Below are 17,104 nucleotides of genomic sequence, written 5' to 3'. Positions count from 1 at the left end.
GGTCTGAGTCCATTTCATCGAGATACAATATCTGCTCTGTTTAAGCCCACACTGCAATAAGTCTAAGAGCTGCACAGTTCTGGTTGAGACCTCTCCGGAATCCCTCCGCTCTCATCACCATGGCAACCACTATATTCCTCTGTTTCCATGATCGTTTCTCTTTTCAAACTCTTCTCGTTTGATCCGTAGCTATGGAGAACGAGGCTAATGGATGCAAAGGAAGTTAGGGACATTTGGTGAGCTGAAAAAGCTCATCTCTTCGTGTCCTGCTGTATTCCTTGTGTTTCACCATTGCCTGCTATCTTTGCATCTTCCACATGTCGTAGTCTCCTCCCTAATGTTATCATTGGCTCACCTTTTCTCTCTTGAATATTAAAGTACCGTAATTATTATTCAGTCATGTGTCGCCAGGTTTCTCCCCCGTCTGTGTGTTGGTTCCATATTCAGTGTGCTTCCCAAATAGGTCAGCCAAAAAAAGAACATCAGACGTGCTGCACGACTTAAGCAGTGTGCCTTCTCAGCATTAAGTCACTGCAGGTGTTTGAATAGAAAAAAAGGCATGCATAAAATAGTCAAATACTTAAATAAATATATTTTTAAACCAGTCTCACTTGAATTCATATATCCAACTTTGGATTTGTTCCTCCTTGCACATACATTTGCATTGGCGGTGAATTAAAAAATGAATTTAAGCAACATTCTGGGCGTAATGCATTATGACCACAGGGATTCCGGAAAGAACGTTTGACATCAAATGTAAACAAATTCGTCACTGTACATATGAGAGGCGTTTGGGTAAACAGTAATTCACCTTAGAGGCAGAACAGAAGAGTGCATTCGATGATTGGAAATAGAATATGCAGCAAAGGGCTGAGACGCTTACAGAACGCATGTAATAAATGTACAAAATATATGTCAGAACTGATCTACAATGCTGTCTCTATCTAAACCCTGAACCCCAAATCTATCCACCCCCCTCCTATTAGCATGGGGGATGGGACTGCTTAGACAATTACGAAGCATTAGCGAGTCTAGAGGCAAATTGACAAACAAGACTCCCCACTGAAGGTGTGATGCCATTTTATATTATACATCTATAGAGTCTAGTCAACAAACTGTTCAGATTTTTAAATATATACTTTAACCATGTACATATGTTTGTCTTCATTTTAGCCAAGTTTTCCTACTGAAAAGCTCAGGACCAGTGGCCAAAGCCAGCATGATGTAGTTTCTGACAGCCTCGAGTTTGTGACGATGATCATGATGCTGTTGAACTGATGTAGCGAAACATTGATAGCAAATTAGAGTAAATATATCAGATTGCATCAAGTACCTTATCTTGTATAGCTGAAATATGAAGTACATGCATACATAACTTGCCACTGCCGTTAACTCTAGGATACTGATGAGACTACTACTACTAATAATACTAATACTAATAGTTGATTCTAATAATAAGAATTGACAATGGTCTGTTATAATGAAAAGGTTTTGTGTCAGAAGCCAGGCTGCTAAATTAATTGGTTGCTTTGTGTCTTTTCTGTCTGTCTGCATGAAAAGTCCAAAAGTAATGGGTTATTATTATTTTTACTGTGAATCACAAGCCATCAGTGAAAGTGTTTGAAAAGAAAAATCAACCATGCATGAATGTTTTCCTAATTATCTCTTATATTTGTTCTTTCACAAAGCAATAAGAGGAAGATAAAAAACAAACTAGAAAGGACCTGTGAAATGTACATTGACATCAAAGTCTTCCTCTTATCCACCTGAGTGTGGTAATTGATTGGATTTGATCTCAAATCTGATGGGTGTGACAGACAATTTGCAATTAGCATATGGAAATGGCCCAACAAACCAATAGAAGGGCGTCGGATGTAAGCGCCTCGTGCAAACCAAAGATCAGCGAAGCACTGACATTTAACAGAGAAGAGAAAAGTCAGAGACAAAGATTAGAAAAAGGTAAGAGCATACAAAGTAGAGTATATGCTGCTGCCGTGGACTCCCCCTCAGCAGACAACTCATATGTGTACTCTTGAGATATTTAAAGGCACACAAAGTAGGCCATTGAATTTAAAATTAGCTGCAATAAAACAAAAAAAATTCACAAGTCTTTGTCTCTGCTTTTGCAGCTTTATCGCATTTAAAACGGACGATACATTTTTCATGTGGAGTGCAAACATCTCTGCTCTATCTTCACCACTTCCATAAGGTGGATCGATTTGTTCTATATATGTTGTCTTGACTACTGGAACCGGTCTAGAATTGGTCCGGTTGAATGAGCCATCAACAGTCATTAACGGAATAGAGCTCCAGTCCAAAATCTTTGATTCCATATTTTTGTTTCAAGGCAAAAGCCAGGCATTAAATCCCAATGTATTGATAAAAAAATAATCCGGCGATGCATGGCTTTTATTAAGCCTTCCAGAAAAATACCAATAACTATTCTGATCACCAGTATTGTTAATTTATTTTCTTTAGCCTTTGCCAGATGTTGATGAGGTCCAGTGAAATTACAAATCAAAAAGTGCTCCTTTATTTATGTGTACTGGACAAGTTCGCTGTCATGGAACAGAGATAATGCTACAGTGGCAGGCGGATTTATTGCAAGCAGAAGACGGCATGAAATAGTACTTCCTAGAAAATGGACTTTAAGAGCCGGAACTTAGTTAACATCAAACAAGATCAACTATTGAGCCCATATTTTCCAGCAAGACGTGGACTATCTGACACATCTGTGTGAGCAGTGCTTCCGTTCTGGCAGACTGTTGCTGTTATTAGTGTCTGGCACCAGTGTATCTGACCATTAAAGGCTTCTGACACTTGATTAAGGCTGGTCGCTATGTGGCACTTCCCCCTCAGCCTAATGAAGTCTCAGCTCCCATCCACAAACGCATGCTCTCGCATCAAGATGTGCACACGACCAAGTCTAGCATGACGCTCACTTCCTTAAGTTTGTTTTAAGGATCACTGACCCAATACAGTGGAAACCTTCAGCGATTTGTTGATCAGATTAACCGTTGATTGACTTTTATTTCAGCGTAATAAATTGTCAAGAGCCGATATTTTTGACTTCTGTACGGTCAAAATACTCGTACAGTCATCTATCTGAATTTTTAGCCATAATTCAAATGTACGGTAATCATGCATCACTTTGTTCTTACTGGGGGGCAGTTCAGCACAGAGTGATGATATTGAAATCCCTCCAGCAGTCTCTTTGCCCTGCTTCGCATTATGTTAATATTTGATGTTGAATCCCACATTTCAGCTTTTTTGGGATTCTATTCTATTTTTTTGTATTTTTTTTTGTATGCATTTGTAGAAACAACATGAGCAAAGAGAGCTCTTGGCATTTCTTTTTGGCGTGCAAGTCATTGCCAAGCACAATCTGCTCTGGGTGGAAACTGACATCTTCTCGGTCTCTCCTATCATTTCTTTCTCCTCTTACTTTTTTTCTGGGTGAATGCGTAGCAAGATGGAGTCAAGTCTCAGGCCGTGACAATTTGTTGTTCTGCGCTCCAGAAAACAGAGGCGAAACAGGGCTCCCACTATAGTTGCACGCAGACACATGGACACATCTGCACCGAGAACATTGCAGCACGCTCATTTACACCAGTGGACACAGAAGTGCATTGTCATACATAGCATGATGCAGCTGCAGTGCACTGGAGCATGGGCTGAAAGGTCACTCTGAGAAGCCCTTTGGATTCAGTTCAGCTTGTGCCTCAGAGGAGCCCAAGGAATGTATGTTTCATCTATTTCCCTCGTTTTCTGTAAGTTTTCCGAGGAAATTGAGCCCGAATGTAAACATGTACACTCTGGTGTCGTAATCATAATTAAAATTAGGAAATGAAAATTCACAAGATCTCGTTTTTGTTTTTTATATACTTTCTCCATGTTCAAAATTGGCTTCTCAATATTCCATGTCCGTGCTGTCAATTTTTCATGTCATTTTTCCCAATTATGTGTTCTATATGAATATGTGTTTGTATTTTTTTTAAATTGGATTAATTGACATATACCATATAATGTACATTAAACCAGTGAGTATCAGGCAACATTATTCACAGAATGGCCAAATTAATATATGATAAAATATTAAATATAAAAAATAAATGCAAGAGTCTGGCCAATAACAAGATACAGATTGAAAGCTTACAATCAGTCCACTTTGATGCAGGCTTTTGCAGATCTTCAGGTGTAGACAACACTTACTACTGCTGGATGCGTGGCCATGCAACATGTGGATATTTGACCAAGTGCCAGAGGCAAGCAGCGTCTATGTGCTGTTGCCCCTTCACAACAGTGTTGCGTGTGTGTGTGTGGAATCGTAAAGAGCCGAACACTTCGGTGGATTGCAGGAGAGTAATTCTATCCCACTGTGGGCGAAGCAACTGAGGTGTGAGCAATGTGACAATGGCAGAAAGAGACAGACAGACTGAGGAAAATACTCGGGCAGTGGACAGCATGTGTTGACAATTTTGTGCATCTGTTTGTGTACCTTTATTTACTACATGCATGGATGTCTGTTGTGCAGTCAGGAAGAATGAACATTGAGGTGTTACCGGTATGTCATTCTTTATTTTTTTGCTTCTGTGAAAAGCCCTCTGTGCTCCCCACTGCTTTCTCGCTGACAGACTGACGAGGCCTACCCGAGCTGCATCCTGACACAGAAAGAGAGGGAGGAAGGCGGGGGGGGGGGGGGGGGGCATCAACTAGTGTAGAGTGGCTTGGTGCAGAAAGGGGATGCTAAGGAGTGCATGGAAATGGACGGAACCAAAAACGGAAAGAAGAAGCAGTGTTTTATTTGCGAGGACTCAAAAGTCAAGGGTGACTCATAGGAATGAGGTAATGAATGAAGCTGTGAGAAGCTCCTGGCTTCACCCCATTTACCATTTATCATCGCGAAAAGCAGGTCAGACGAGCACAAGTAGCGCCACATGGCGCGTTTGCTGCATTGTTACTCAAGCACAGCCCTTCCGCCTCGCTACAGCCATGTCGTTTTTAGTCATTGTGCTCATCTCCCCTGAAAACACTGGGAAACCGAACTGTTCCCTGAAAACACACATAATTATTTGGCTTTACCGCGTAAAATGTCACGCTGAATACTTTGTCTCCCTTACCTGTCCTGTTCGACTTCACCGAAAGGTTGGCTGCGTTGTTATTCCTCTGCTGTTTATGTGCAGTATACGCTCGGCACACTAATTCTGCCACTTTATGAAAGTGTGTAATTAAATGGCTCGGCCGGTCTCTTGTAAATGTCATCTGCTCAGCTCCTGCATCATAGAGTGCGATGCAATTAATTCCACTCTGAGATAACCTGCATCACCCAAAACCCAGTAAATAAGGGTGATGGTTCATCTTCTGAAACTGTGCCCCTCTTCCATGAGGGGCACAGTCGTCAGTCGTCAGTTGATGTGTGCACAATGTTCTTAAATAACATTATATTGCTTATTTAAATGACTTGGTCAAAGGCAATCGAGTACTCTTAGCTCTGTTTTTATAGGTGCGAGCTTTGAATTGAGCAGAGCCATGAATGGATGGTTCAGTAGTTTATATTGTGGACATGTTTTATGCCAGATTGTGTTTTCATGCATGGACATGCAAACCGCATTTTGTCGATATTCCAGTGACACGTTGAAAATTGTCAATCTTCTTGCTTCTCATATTGAGCCGTCATTGATTTTGCCTGCTGAAATGGTAGCTATTGCTGGTCTTTATCAGTTGTTACTCTGAAATTGAAATTTGAATCTTTGCTGTTGTCTGCAAAATTTACTCTGATGTCAAAGTTACTTCTGCTACAGTGTCCTTTTCTTCTTATATCCATTCTGCCGGTGATTTTGATCTTGTTTTCATGGTCACCTCTGGATTATCCTCCCCTATGATATACAGTGTATATATTTCTCATACACCCCTCTGTCTCTCTCCTTATAATTCATCTAATGTGTAGATTAGTGCCTGCATTGTCCTTGGATTAAGATGTAATTGTTTATGATTTGGGATATGGCAGGAATATGTTTCTGACTGTGTGTGTGCATACATTTTGTGTCTCACATTTTAGACTAAAGTCATTAATCTTCCTCGGTACATGGAGCTTTATTACAACATGCAACCAGCAGAAAATAAAAGGCTTTTGGTGGCCTGATGGAAAAGAAAGCGCTGCGACTTGTGCGCTCTTTCCTTGTTTATCTAATTGCCATTTGTCTCCTTCACTGAGTTGGTGCAAGACTGTTTGCTAAGCGTATCGTGGGGGGAGAAAAAAAAGTTTAGTACTTGGTGCCAATTAGTGTCCACTTAAGCTTGACTAATTGAAGGCAAGACTGGCAGGGAATTGAGCCCCTTGAGGCTGTGAGGAAGTCGAGATATTGTTTGATTGTCATCTTTGCATGTCATGTTCAGTAGAGAGAGAGAGAGAGAGAGCGAGCACATGGTGTGCCTTCCCTCTGTGTTTGAAAAGTTCTGTGACTATCAGATTAGACTTCTCAGAAGATGTTTGCGACAGTATAATATGTAATGGCTTATTTAGTCTCTTCTCTCGCAGGCAAACATTCATGATACAATACATACAAATGTTTGTGAATAGGAACCACTGCATTTGCTGTTCTTGCTTTAATTACTATTAACTCAAGCGGACTCCTTCTTAATCATTTCCCTGTTTATTATGCTGCTCTTCTGCATAACAATTCATCAGACCTGACTTATTGATCGCCCATTGCTGATTCCCCCATTCATCTCCTTCAGACTTTATTGAATCTTCACTAGTTAACCACCAAGTGTTAAAGGTCAAATTGAAAGTCTATTGCAGGGATGCAGTCACACGCACTGGGAGGCATTATAAAGTGGTCTACTTATTTTAATTGTATTATTATTTTTTTTAATGAAATTGTACGATTGATGTCAGGAATAGTCTTCAGATACAATATTACGGATTGTTTTGTATTGGAATGAATAAATCGGCCTGCCAGGTTTTGCACTTAAGAGAATGGTTTACGAAGTCTGACCGGAGGCCGTTATGACGTCACAGCATGTGCTCTGACAGAAGTACGGGCTTGTCATGGCAGAAAGAAATATCTTCCGCAGCCACCCAAAACAAAACTGGGCTTGAATTAATGTGCGTTAATCTTCGTGTTGCTATTTGTCCCTGTGCCTCGCTGTCTGCCTCTGTGCACGCCCCGCTAGCTCTCGCTGCACACGCATCATCGCTGAAGCGTAAAGTGAAGGCACACCTGTTTGTTTTGTGTTTGTCAGTTACCCATCATTTGGCATTGCTACATGCTCTATTTGAGGCCTCAATTCACAGTGCAACTCAGAGTAATGATGCAAAGGCTGAGAACAAGCCTTGGTGTTATGGCAAAGGGAAGTCTTGGGGGAAAGTCATCTTCGCAGGAATGGGGAAGGGGCTGAAATCTGCATCTTTTGTGTGAGTGAGATTCTGGTTCATTGTATTTGTACTATGCCACATATGGATGTGTGGTTCTTTAATAGGGTGTTTTGGTGCCGATTATGAGATCACATGGTTTATTTATGGAGCAAATGCTCATGCTCATTGCATTTGCTGCTGCCCGAGCCTTCCCTTTGTGTTCCCAGGAAGGTATGTCTATGGATTTCCACCACAGTTCATGTTCATCTCATGTCATTAGTGGGTCTAAATAATGTATATGATCATAATCTTCTCTTCTATAGCAAATGTATTCATGTTTGTAACAAAGTAATGTGTTTTCCGGTGACCCCAACATTGAAAGGAACCATAAAGGATGACTCATACATCAACTATAAAATAATATATCCCCAAGGTGCCATCCCGCTGCTGTAGGTCCGGAATCAAAGAGGCCAACTTTGGGAATACAAGGTGGAATTTAAAGAAAACAGGGGAGCAGTAATACCAGTGAATATATCCTGTGCAATACACATGTTAGAGGGTACCTGAGAAGTATAGTAAATGCTGTACCAGTATCATCATTATCATCACGGAGGACATTCTGCAAGGAGCATCACTGGCCTTCAGATGACTCACTAATAAACTGCCTCGTCTTATTTGCGTTAGGATAAATGTGGCCGTGTCTACCTTTTGTACTTTATTGTTATTTTGGTTTGAAGGAGTAATGACAGCGGAAGGATAAGCCTGAAAAACCTGGCAGATTTAGACGCTCCGAGCCAGCCAGGCTCTACATAGAAGAGATTATCTCCATCCCCCGCCCCCAGCCCTGTCTCTCCTCTGTCTTCAGGCTTTCCTTGAAGTCGCTCATGTTGCCCGATTCCTCTTACTTTGGTCTCATGTATAGTGGATGGCTGCTTGAATGACACATTATTGCTTTTTTCAGACATTGTTTCCAACCATCAATTTTCTATGAGCTTTCTTTCATGCCTCAGGTTGTTCTAGGCAGCAAATGCTGTGTGTGATTGTGTGTAAAGATTATCCTAACTTGTGTTGTTGGTACGAGATTATTGAAATGTATTGTATTGTTTCCTTGTGTCAGATTAGATTAGGTTTATTTTGCAGATCAATTAAAATTTCAAGCAGGTAACATTTTGTCGAAACGGTTAACTGTGTCATACACACTTGTGCCTCGACATAGACACACAAGCAAATGCAATTACAGGAGAGCTGTGATATAGACGTTCCCTTGGTGATCTCAATTTAAAGTAGTTGGGTTAAATATTTCGTGTCCTGAAAGTCTGAGTTAAAAAAAATAATTGCAATGAAATGTTGCTGCAGAGAACACAATGCAGTACTTAGAAATGGCATTAACTTATGTGCATGACAGTATTTGGAATCATTAGCATTTATGAATTGGGGCGGTGTTTTCTTTTATAGTTTTACAAACCATTCCATACATCTCTTATCTATCCTCTTAAGTCCAAAAGTAGATCTTAGTTTTTCACAGATAAGACCCATAAAAGTGAACCTCTGAGAGGAACAGGCCACAACCTCACCCCTCCCACACATGGAGCATGGACACACACTTAACAAAATAATGTTGTTCAAAAGCCACATTTCACACCTTGTCCAGACGGGGCATTCCATATAGCAAATATTATGAAACTATAAAAAGAAAATAACTATAATAAACTGTACTCGTACATGGGACCTTTCGTTCACAGAGCTTTTAAAAGTACTGACAGAACTGGATTTGTGCCAAAGAGCACCAAATAATTTTAAATTGACCAGTTCCAAGTTTTGCTGCACTTTTCAAAAACTCAATGCAACTCAATGCAACATGTCTAAGAAGAAGAAAGACCTCATCAAGCACAAATCTATATAAAAGCTGAAGACCGCACCTTGTTTTATAGCTTATTTGTTACTGCGCACACACACACACACTGCACTGCTATTTCTCAGATACAAAACGGAGATACTTTCTCCTCTCCTCAGCCCCATTAAGCCTAAATGATGGGAGTTGCCAGCTTTCGTCCAGCCCATGTGTGGGGAACGTGAGACACTGATTGAATTACTGCTTGATAATGCAGAAACTGCTTATTGAACTAATGCACCTACGTGTTGGGATCGATCTTGCAATGTCACTTCCAAATTCCTCGCAGGAAAGAAAAGGTGGGAAGTAAAATGCAAAACAGTGAAACTGGTGAAAGAAAATCTGATCTGAACTGGGATGGATTTCTTAACTCCACGCCAGAATGGCATCGCTGCAGAGCGATCTTGTCTTCCGGCATCCGACTTTCTTTGTCTGCAAACTAATTTACCACCAGGTGCTGCAGAAAGTAGCTCCTTCCTATTGGTGATGGTGCGTCCTCCAACATCCCTGCAGCCATTTATTCCTTACCATCTGTCCATCTGGATCTTTGTTTTCCTAAATCTGGCATATGCTTCAAGACATGAGTCACTCTTATTCACAATGCTCCCCCCCCCTCCCTCACCTTAATTGTTTTGTCGATATTCACTGAGCACTGAGACGCAAATTAAAACCTGGAATAAAAAAAACAAAAGCTCACCTTCATGGAAGGTTTGACAAAACAAGTCAGGAAAAAGAGTAAATGTTCCGGCCTGCTATATTCAGTTCATATTGTAGCATCACTGTACATTTCAAGGAGAAGTTTATATATAAATACTTTTCCTGTTGTGTTCCGCTGTCAATCATGCATCTCCAGCAGCTGTTTCTACATGGCTGACAAACTGATGTTCGTTCGGCTGTATTGAAACAGGTCTGACTTCCCAGCTGTCATCTTCCCATGTTTCTCCCTGTATTCCACACGTTTCTTTATCTGTAGACACTCCTCTTCCCTTAACCTTGCCACTGGGGACTTTGTTGAGTATCCATCTAGTCCTCCTAACTTACAATGCAATATATCAATCTATGATTTCCACATCACATTCAACATGTAGACGGTGAGTAAATCTGCTTTTCTTTTCAAAATGGAAACAATCTCTTTGACCAATCCTCTGACTCCAGCCAAATTAATTGCCCCTTTATTTTTCAGAAATAGGTTAAGAATACTTTTGTGAAAAATTGCCATGGCAGTATGGAAGGGCATAGGTATATATACCCATGCCCTTTCCTTCCAAATTGAGGAACAAACTGGAAAACTCCCAAGAAGACAGAACATTACTCATATTAGGGTCAAAAGTCAATCCTCAGGAGACACACTTCATAACCGTCATTGTCTGCACTGTCATTTGTCCTAGTCTCCAGAAACATGTGGAGAAAAAGAGAAGTAATGCATGCATGTGAGCAGTTGTTGCAAAGGATGGCGGTGTGATGGATGGCGGGGGCTCCTTGCTCTATGTATTTATGTGCTTTTGTACACTTGAGTGAGTTTGTCTGCTTCCGATGTTAGTCAGTGGAGGAGGATGCGTTGATGGACGAGGAGCATCCTTTGCAGTTTCAGCAGTTGAAGTGCTTAAAGCATCCGGACCCCAGGGACCAACCAACCCCCCCCCCCCCCCCCCATCCCAGTGACTTATGGACCTACCACGATGAACAGCCGTGGGCTGCTGTTGTAGATTTGAGCACGAAGGGTGGTGGCTGGAATATAACCCCATCCACATGATGACAGGAGTCAGACCCACTTGAAGTACCACCTTTTTTAATGAATAAATACAACTAATTTTAGATGTATTAAAGTGAGCAGATGAGGAAAATTATGAGTAATGTGAAGTCAAATATATATATATATATATATATAAAAAAATCTGTTCTTCTGAAGCCCGTAGCTCTGTGTGCATTTTGTATTACATATTTCTTTTTCATACTCTCGCCCTGTTTAGGGTTTTAGCCTAAGGAGACAAAAATAATGACATTGCGTCAAATGCGTTTAAACGACAGTGTGAGAAAAGGGAGTTTGTTCTTTTTCACTGCTGCTGTGGTTTCTTGACTTTGGCTTTGTAAAAATACTCAGCATGGTTCTCCAGGATTATTAAACATAAAGACACACATTATCTCCGCATGAATAACATTTTTGTCTGGTACAAAGCTCTAACACTGTGAAATCAGTTCTGAAGGTGGAATGATAATTGTGTTAGAACAAAGGACTTGTATTGGCCAGTTACACCAGTGCTGAATTCATCCATGTTCTTGTGTATTGGTAGAGTAGAAATCCACATCAAGCAATTCAACATTGTAACACAATTAAATCAAAAAGTAATCAAAGGTAACGATATTTTTTATTGTTATAATTAAGTTAATTTCACATTTTAATGCTGTTAGCTTTTTAATAATAGCAGTTCCCATTGCTAAATGCTTATAGTGTAGAGTAGACCTTGCAATTTGGGAGGTTTCATCGTTCTGGACTAAAGAGGAGATGAAATGATTTCAAATGCAACAGATGCCATCAAATAAAATATATGGACATAATGCATACAGTCAGTTAGAAGCATATTAATGTGTGTTTTTTTATATATATATGTAGGAAACAGTTTAGTTTACCCCTCGTTCACCCTGTGGTTTGTCTCATCCAAAGTCCAAGCTAATGTTCTGTCCAGCTCCCTCGCTGTGTAATCGTGTAACGGGGACAGTGATTGTAAACTGGATGACAAAGTGGTTGCATTTCCTGTTCTAATTGGTGAGTTTAACTCTGATCGTTTATTGTTTGGAATGCAGTAAAATCACATTGATCCAGCCTCCACACATTGTTGAAATCATTGTGCCGTAGAATTCTATAGGCACAACTGTTCAAGTGTTAATGGTCAGCAGTATATTTGCGAATCCCCGAGTATCATCCAAGGGTGACCAATGAAATGGTGATGGATTTAAGGATGGGAGGGAAGCAAATTTGCACTATTGAAAATCAATTCTATTTTAGTTTACGCACTCACTGTGTGGGGCTTCATAGCCAGTTCCTGCTTGTGGTACTGCAGCAGCTCCTGTCAGTGCTTGGACAGCAAAATATTGTATTTTCTAAGTAAGTCATTGCTTTTAACATGTAGTTTGTCCTCAGGTGACTCCGTCCGAAGTAACACGATGCAGTGCGTCAGACATTCCCACAAGTTGTTTCATCACCGTGATTGTGCTCTCCTCTTTCTCCAGCTCTGCCCAGCTACACTTGTGGAAATCCTGGACAGCTACTCAATGGTCAACAGCAGGGCTCCACGTTCAACATCGGGGACAAAATCCGCTTCAGCTGCAGCTCAGGTTATGTGCTGGAGGGCCACACCACCTTGTCCTGCCTCGCTACTTCAGCTGGTACTGCTGCTTGGGATTTTCCTCTTCCCTATTGCAGAGGTATGTGGGAGGGCCAAACGCAGATTATTCATGATCACACGTCTGCTTTTATATTTTTATGCCACTTGGTCAGCTGGACCTGAGAGGTCATAATGTGCTCAGAGATTTGTGACTCAGCTATTCATCTTTTATTGATGGATGGGATGTGGAACTTGGAATCCTGCTGGGATACATTTATTTTAAGTATGTGCAAACAAGAAGGGATTGAACCAGGTAGTCCTGTATAGGCCTGAGATTTGTACCTGACTCTGGCTTGTAAATAAAGACGTGTTTCAGAGTTGAGTATTATGAATGAGTTTACATACCTGCAGGTAACTAGAAAAAATAATTAAAATTCAGCTTTAGGATGTGAGGCTGCAAGTTGACCACTGGAAAACCTCCACTGGTTGCATGATGGGTTTGAGTTGAAAGTTGATCCATCCTTCCTATTCATGTTAACACAATATTTCTGAAAAGTCTTGAGGAAAACATTTCCACTTTGGAACCAATATCCACTTAACCTACAGAATGAACCGACTTATTTTGGTGCAGGCAGGATATTCAACAGCGTAAAACTGGCTGGTTACAAAAGACTAGATGGACAACAAACTTTGGTGATACTTAGGAGCAGAAGAAGACCTTAACAAAACAAAACAAAACAAAACATAACTCGGTACCACAAGCAGTACCAGGTTGAGTAAGGAGCAGCAGGAATTTTACAAGATTAACAAAATCTTTATTCAACATTAAAGAAATGCATTATCATAGAAATAACATTATATTAAGGGCACACTTGCCATCCTACCACTCAAAGTTCACGTGCACTGTGACATTGGCCTATAGTTAATTTACAGTACGATAGTTTAGGGCAGAATGAAATCGCCGACTTTTGCAACTGCCTTCCACTGTTGGATATAAAGAGAATCATTCCTAATGACACATAAGAAACGTTCCTTAATAATTTCTGAATGCAAATACAACAATTGTGCTGCATGCCACATAAGAGGCAGGACACTGGAGAGCGAAATGACAACCTGTTACGATTCCTCTGTCATCCATCTAAATGTCAAAAGTACAATCTTTTCCAAACAAAATTGATTACCCAATGAGCCGCATCCATTCCCAGAAGGAGGCTAGGCAATGTGCCATGCTCTGTCTAATGGAGACATGGCTGGACAGTAACATTGCCGGATTCAGACAATTAACTGTGGATCTTGTCCGGTCACTGCTGAAACTGAAGTTGGAGTTGGAACTTTTCTCATGAACAGAAACCGGTGTGCAGACACCACTGTCTGTATAGAACCCAGACGTATTTAACTTGTTCTACAAAAGGCTGTATTCCCAATCCAATTAAATAAATCTATGATTGGGGACTTTTTATCTGCTTGATCTTGCCTGTTATCTGTATTTACAACAAGCTACTTAGCCAATAGAAATCATTCACAGAATACCTGTCATCATGATAAATTAGACTTTCCAAAATAAAATGCAGACACTTTTACCTTCGACTTACCTTTTAATAAGTCTTAATTATATACACAGTATATTATGAGAGTGTGCACAGAGAGGGATGTGTTCATCAACTTGCATTATGCACTGAGGCATACACCCTCAAGTGAGTCTAGCTATCCGGAAAATAAATGCTTCAATCCCAGTTCATTTAAGTAATTAAACAAATATATATATATGTATTACTTGGACTGCATTGCAGCTTAAACATATGCCACAAGCAATTCAAGTTATTTTGAGGAAATGATTAATGCGATATAAAAATACACATTTAATAAAATTAATAAATAAAATTAAATAAAATGTTTTTCAAATATTGTGAGGTTATTCTTGCTTCCATCATGAATGACAATGAAGATCCTGTTTTTGTTGTTCTTTTTGATTACACATTCTTCCACATCACTTGGGAAGGTTTTCTGTTGTTATAGTGACATGTTATTTACCAGGACAGGACCTCATGTGTTCAGGCTCTCATTGAGGTTCATGTGCCAGGGACACCTGCCATGTGTGCGTCGTCGGACTCGACATGACAGCATTCTTGAAAGTAGTTTACTCTTGACGCAAGTGACGGTATGCTAATTTTGCACAGATTTCTGTAAATAATTGATTCCATTAAATAAAATGCATTCATGGCAAACATTTATGGAAGTATCATCTGTTTATGTGCATTTACTGCATCGTGTGCCTGCTGGGCAGAGAACTGAGACATCATGCCATCTGCAACCAAGCCGGGAGCCAGGAAGCCTACGTTGGAGCACACATGGTTGGGCTCCACGTGTTGGCACATGGACTCCACAGTCCCCAACCACTCAATCACGTGCAAACTCGAAGTGCAGAAAAACCTATTCTATTTTTCTGCTTTTGTTTATAATCAATTTTTGCACATTTTGGTATTTAATCTAAGACATTCCCAACATTTCTGCAATCACCCTTCCTTCTGTCTTTCCTCAATAATCTACTGAAAAGTTTAGAGTTGATAGCCAAGATTTAATGGCACACATAATATAATGTTTCATGTCATCACCCATCACTTTGTTCTCTTTGCTCACAAGTATACAATAGACCTATAGAGGTTTCACCTGTGGACATCTGCAGCTTGTTTTGCCAGCAGGACTGCTCAAATCCTTTGCATGTAATTTGTTGGAAGAACAGGTCTGGGACCAGAATTAATATTACATTTTGGTGTGGATAAAGAGGCCGATCCAATTGCTTTTCTCACCTCACAACTTTTCTTCTTTTTTTTTTGGAGAATAATAAATAGTTGTTGTTGCAATGAAATTGGCCCCTAAATCATCATTACCAAGCAATGAGTGTGATTTTAGACCATCTCTTCACTGTGTACACAATCATGGTTTCCTCTGTTGTTTAAAAATTGCATAGAACTCTAACAGTGACTGCCGTCATGTACGTTGTCACTGTTGAGAACGAATGCAGACAAGGTGTAAAGAAAGGAAAAAATAAATAGAAAAAAATAAATAATTATTCTCCTGCACATTTGCAGCTGTATATATTTAGAGCGTAAAATAAAGGAAGTTCTAAACCCACAGACTTTTCACTGGGATATATATATATTAATAAAGCATTTTTGTAGTCAGCATGCATTGGCAATGGTCTTCAAAATTAGATTGCTGTGACACTCCCAGGAATAGAAGCACACACTCATTCTGCTGAAAACCATGACAAACCATCAACCGGAAAACATGTGCTGCTCAACCATGGGAAGCGTCTTGAAACTTAAAATTGACTGGAGGAAAAAAAAAACCTCAGTGCATTTTTGGTCGTCTACTTATTGAGGTGTATGTGGTCTAGCCATTTTCAAAATTGAAATTTCAACGAGACAGTCAAGGTGAAGAGGAGCGTTTGGAGTCAGACTTCCCCTCAAGTGTGAAGAAACAGTCTTGTATGGAATATCAATGCACTTCATCGTATCTACTGTCTGACTTCTACTTCCTGCCACTCCCTCTGCAACAATCACCTGTCACCCCTCTTACCATCTTTCGCCTTTCTCACTGTCCACCCTCCCTCTGCACCTTCCTCTCCCATATCCTCAGTTGTCACCTGTCATCCTCTTCGTCCAACTCTTCTCACCCTCCTGTCGTGGTTTCCACCTTTTCACGTTCACACCTCACGAGTTTCTGCTAGTCTGTACATTCCATTGCCCTCCCTTAGGGGATTGCTTTGGTGACAGGTAAGATAGATGACGGACAGATCTGGGCACCTAGGAGCTCCTCCTCCATTTCAGACACCAAGCACTGCTAATGAATCCCACATCTCCAAGCATAGAGGGAGACATTTGCTGTATCCCTGCTGTTCTCGACCTGATTCAGAAATCTGCATTCCACAAATGCTACAAGGCAATAGCAGTTCAGATATGGCATGATGCTGTTTGAAGTATGGAACAAACATATCAGAGTCAGGGTCGCAGAATTATGCTGGCAGCACATTTGATGCATGCTTTTATTTTTTAATGGCCCTCTTAAAGCGGTCTTGAGGAGGGATGAGCTGTTTTGATTAACAGAAACCTGAATTAATCAGAATTTAATCACTTCCCCATGTTTCATTAGATTGCATCACACACACTGCACCAAGCTCCACATTGCCTAACAGCTCTATAGGGCATTATTAAATCATATGACTTTCTCGCTGGCCCATGGCTAAACTCTTTCCAGAGTTTAGCGCTACTCGATTTTAAAAGCTGCATTTTGGTACAGAAAACCCACCCGCATTGACTAGTATCTTCTTTTTGATTCCCACCACCCACTGTAGCACAGGTTAGGGGTCACCAGAATCCTGAACCAAAACATCCCCACCAGAACAGAAGGGAATTCTACTTGCTGCTCCTTTTCAGAGAGTGCTGCATTATGGGTCTTTTATAATAATAGTGTTGCTATGCGCTCTATTCTCAGCCACAGAAGTAGACCAGAAATAAACCATCGTTTAATGGA

At 40.5% G+C, this 17,104-nt stretch overlaps 1 protein-coding gene across 1 annotated transcript in view; it reads left to right on the top strand.

Moving 5' to 3' along the window:
* Positions 1–17,104, top strand: part of csmd2 (CUB and Sushi multiple domains 2) — a 133,763-nt gene that overhangs the window by 31,052 nt on the left and 85,607 nt on the right. The window contains exon 4 of the mRNA XM_068747573.1: positions 12,477–12,671. Within this exon, the coding sequence (XP_068603674.1) occupies positions 12,477–12,671 (195 nt within the window). The remainder of the gene's footprint in view (positions 1–12,476; positions 12,672–17,104) is intronic.

This window comes from Brachionichthys hirsutus, chromosome 13 (genome assembly GCF_040956055.1).
Source record: "Brachionichthys hirsutus isolate HB-005 chromosome 13, CSIRO-AGI_Bhir_v1, whole genome shotgun sequence".
NCBI classification, from domain to species: Eukaryota; Metazoa; Chordata; class Actinopteri; order Lophiiformes; family Brachionichthyidae; genus Brachionichthys; species Brachionichthys hirsutus.
Note: the sequence above shows the minus strand (reverse complement) of the source record. Positions and strands in the feature narration are given on the sequence as shown.